Here is a 1163-nt window from a genome sequence, read left to right on the forward strand (position 1 = left end):
GCCCCCGGGCACAGCGAGTTGCCTTAGAGACTCCCAGATTTCTTGTAGTAACCGCGGGATTCGCTTAGCAGCCACAGGCGTTCCCAGGCAGCCCGCGGGGTCACCCACAGCAGCCTTCAAACTTCCCCCCAAAGGCAGGGGGTCCCTAGACAAGAGCTAACCTCCCCCAGAACACCCAGTTCTGCTCCCAGGACCCCCCAGGCTGCTGCCCCCGCCTGCTCCGCCGCAGAATGCTTCACAGCGGCTGTGAACCTGCAGGGGCCTGGTCTCAGTGCCGCACAGAGCCCAGCTCCTCATCAGCCCAGGGGCTGCTTACCACTCCCTGGCAGCTGAGGAGCCCTCCCTGTTACCTGCCTTGTGCTGGTGCCCTGCAGCAGCCATCCCCTGGTGAGAGCCACGCTTAAGCAGAGTCTGCTTCAGGCTGTTGCTATCTCGTAATACCATCTGCTCCTGGGCAGCCCTCCCCAGGGCAGCCCTCCCCAAGTCAGCCAAGGGAGGACGCAGAAACATCCCCACTTCCATGTGAGCCCCGTCCTGTTCCAAGCCTGTTCCCCTCAGGCCCCCCCGACAGTGGTGCTGTGCAAGAGCTGATTGCGCAAACCACTGCCACTGTTATCGTAATAACGATGTTGTTACCTTCTCTTGTGGTACCTGGTGGAACAGGGGCCCAGGTTGGGGCAAACTGCCCCAAGAAGACTCTGCTTCCCCCGTGACATCCTGTGATGTTCATTTCGTTCTTTCTCTGCCCTGCAGTTTGCCTCCGGATCCAGATCAACCCTCAGAACAAAGGCGAGTTCCAGGGCATCTCACCAGAGCGGGCATTTGCCGATTTCCTCTTTGCCAACACGATCCTCCACCTTGTCGTCATCAATTTTGTTGGCTGAGCTCTAGAGGAGGCTGAGGTACTGACCCCTGGGGTCCCAGAAGGGGTAGCTGCAGCTCACACGGCTCTGGTGCTGTGAGAGGACTGGGAAGAAAGTCAGTCGAGGAGCCCTCACCCCCAAGTGCAGCTGAGCTGCGCTCCTCTGGGCTGAGACAGGGTTGGATTTAGGGCTTTCTGGCTGCCTGCAGGTATTTTGGGGGTTTTAGCATTTAAAAGGTGCTTTAACTGGGAGTGTCACAGGAACCTGCCCTCATTTTTCTCCCCTGTTGTCTGCAGGAGG

At 58.9% G+C, this 1163-nt stretch overlaps 1 protein-coding gene across 1 annotated transcript; it reads left to right on the forward strand.

The window, feature by feature from the left end:
• Nucleotides 1-753: 753 nt before the first annotated feature.
• Nucleotides 754-884, forward strand: DAD1 (defender against cell death 1; the record flags this gene model as incomplete). Its single annotated transcript, XM_010144483.1, has 1 exon — nucleotides 754-884. A coding segment is annotated over one exon (131 nt), but the record flags the coding sequence as incomplete, so codon positions are not given.
• Between the last annotated feature and the right edge of the window lie 279 nt (nucleotides 885-1163).

Source organism: Buceros rhinoceros, unplaced genomic scaffold, assembly GCF_000710305.1.
Source record: "Buceros rhinoceros silvestris isolate BGI_N320 unplaced genomic scaffold, ASM71030v1 scaffold8721, whole genome shotgun sequence".
Taxonomy (NCBI): domain Eukaryota; kingdom Metazoa; phylum Chordata; class Aves; order Bucerotiformes; family Bucerotidae; genus Buceros; species Buceros rhinoceros.